This window comes from Pollicipes pollicipes, unplaced genomic scaffold (genome assembly GCF_011947565.3).
Source record: "Pollicipes pollicipes isolate AB1234 unplaced genomic scaffold, Ppol_2.1 Scaffold_332;HRSCAF=371_pilon_pilon_pilon, whole genome shotgun sequence".
NCBI classification, from domain to species: Eukaryota; Metazoa; Arthropoda; class Thecostraca; order Pollicipedomorpha; family Pollicipedidae; genus Pollicipes; species Pollicipes pollicipes.
The window spans coordinates 97327-99349 of NW_023596269.1; the positions used below are offsets into that span (position 1 = coordinate 97327).

General features: G+C 60.1%; 1 protein-coding gene across 1 annotated transcript; it reads right to left on the bottom strand.

Annotated features, from left to right (window-relative positions):
• Positions 1–1046: 1046 nt before the first annotated feature.
• Positions 1047–1829, bottom strand: LOC119091172 (amine sulfotransferase-like). Its single transcript, XM_037213831.1, has 3 exons — positions 1755–1829; positions 1403–1528; positions 1047–1292 (listed from the first exon to the last, which is right to left on the bottom strand). Exons 1-3 carry the CDS (start codon positions 1827–1829, stop codon positions 1047–1049), a joined length of 447 nt encoding a protein of 148 aa, XP_037069726.1.
• Between the last annotated feature and the right edge of the window lie 194 nt (positions 1830–2023).

Consider the following 2023-nt stretch of genomic DNA (forward strand, 5'->3'; position numbering starts at 1 on the left):
GTTGTATTTTGCTCACGGATATGATCTTGTTTGATCTTAAACAGTTTGTGATTTACGAAGCAAGACAATAATGTGTTATGGTACTGTGTATTTTCTTTCTCAATTGACCAGCGAAAATGGTGTTCCGTGGTACCTTCGTATCAAAAAGTCAGTTTAAGGTCGCGTTAACATGTTTTGTTCCCGCTGGCGCTGGCGCGATGAACGCCACCTTTGAGACCGACTCGAGTACGTCGGAGAGGCGATACTTGGGTCTGGCCAAACCTGTGGGGTAACAATTTATCTACGCACACGTGAAATGCAGACGAATTCCCGAAACAGTTCGCTCGAGCATCTGGCGACATCGGAGTGGCGCGGTGGGTGTCACGGCTAAGGAGGGCGTCCGAGAGCGTGAAGAGGCGCACCGCCAATCGCCACAAGCAAAACAGGCTCGCCCCTACCGCTGCTGTGACCCTCGAGTGCTCATGTTCCGTTGGTGCAGCCGTGTTATTGTCACTGTGTAAGCCCGGTGTCTTTAATGATGGGAGTTGTCGAGCCGTCGTGCACAACCAGAGCATGCGAGAAGAAAGATGCCGGGCCCGATTGTCCCCACCAGATTTGTTTAGCCTAGCAGCAGCGTCTCTGATCACATATTTCTAGTTTTAGAACTGTACCTGATGTGTGCGTACTGCATCTTGACCGTGCATCTTTCCACCCACCGCGCACTAATTGATTGAGCTGCCTACGCTGTACCCAAAGCTATGTAATTTTGTTTCGTTGCGAGTACATCGTGCTGTCACCATCACAGCGGGTCAAGATCGGAACAGCAAAAACTGTGCGAGATTAGCCGCCACGGGTCGCTGGCTACCTTACAGTTCCGCATCGGCGTGACCCGGGACCGTGTGTCGTTTTACGAGTCAGGGATTGCACGATGACCCGGCGCTGGAAACCTTGTGCAAACACGTGTCTCAAAACATGCGTGTACGGTCTAAAGGCGGACCGCATGACGCACGTCGCTATGTTCCATACTCGTCTTCCGCAGCATCGACGGCGCGTCGAGCCGGCGGCGCTCACTGGACACCCTGGAACGTGAGGCCGGTGCCCTCCACCGAGCGCCTGATCCAGTCGTTGAGCCGCCGGTCGGTGTCGGCCGACAACTGCTGCTTCCAGCTGCCCACCTGGCCCTCGCGGATGAAGGACGGCATGTCCAGGATGCCCGCGTCCTGGTACATCAGCGAGTTGGCGTGCTTGTTGTTCTTCATGCCGGCGAAGTCCAGGTGGCTGCACAGCTGGCCCACTTGCTCGTCCGTCAGCTGCTTTCCGAGGCGGCCACGCGGCGGAGCGTGCCCGGCATGTCACGCTTCATGTCCTCGTAGAACAGGAACAGCATGTTGGGATGGTCGCGGCGCTCCCACGCTTCCAGCACGTGCGAGAAGAACGGCAGCCCGGGCAGCCGGCCGGCCATGTAGTCCTCGGCCAGGTCCTCAAGCGACCCGCTGTACTTGACCACGCGGCAGCGCGAGAAGTGGTGGTAGTACGACACCAGCGCGTCCTTCGGGTTGCGGGTCACATAGATACTTTGTTGGTGTCCAGCACGTCGGGTGGCAGCAGCGACAGCGGTACGTGCGTTTCACACCAGCCCCGCCGAGCGCCAGAGGCCGCGCAACAGCAAGTAGCCCAACCGGCAGAGCCCGGCCAGCTTCGAGGGCCGCGTCAGCACCAGCGGCACGTACTCGCGCAGAAAGGCGGGCGTCAGGCCCAGGTAGAAAAATTCCCACCTCCGTGTAACGGTTCTGATCAAGCGGCGTGCGTGCGCCGGCAAAGTCGCAGTCGTTGGCCAGCAGCCAGGCCATCTCTAGCGTCCACGTGGTGCCGCACTTGGGCACCGAGCAGACCACCAGCTCGCCGGGGCGCACGGTGCGCCGCGCCGCGTACCGCGGCAGGCTGAGGAGGGCGTGGCGCGGCAGCGTGAAGCGGCCGGCGCCGACGCGCACGGCGCCGGCCTCCAGCGCCCGGCAGTGGCCGCGCAGCGTGCGCTCGTCCATGG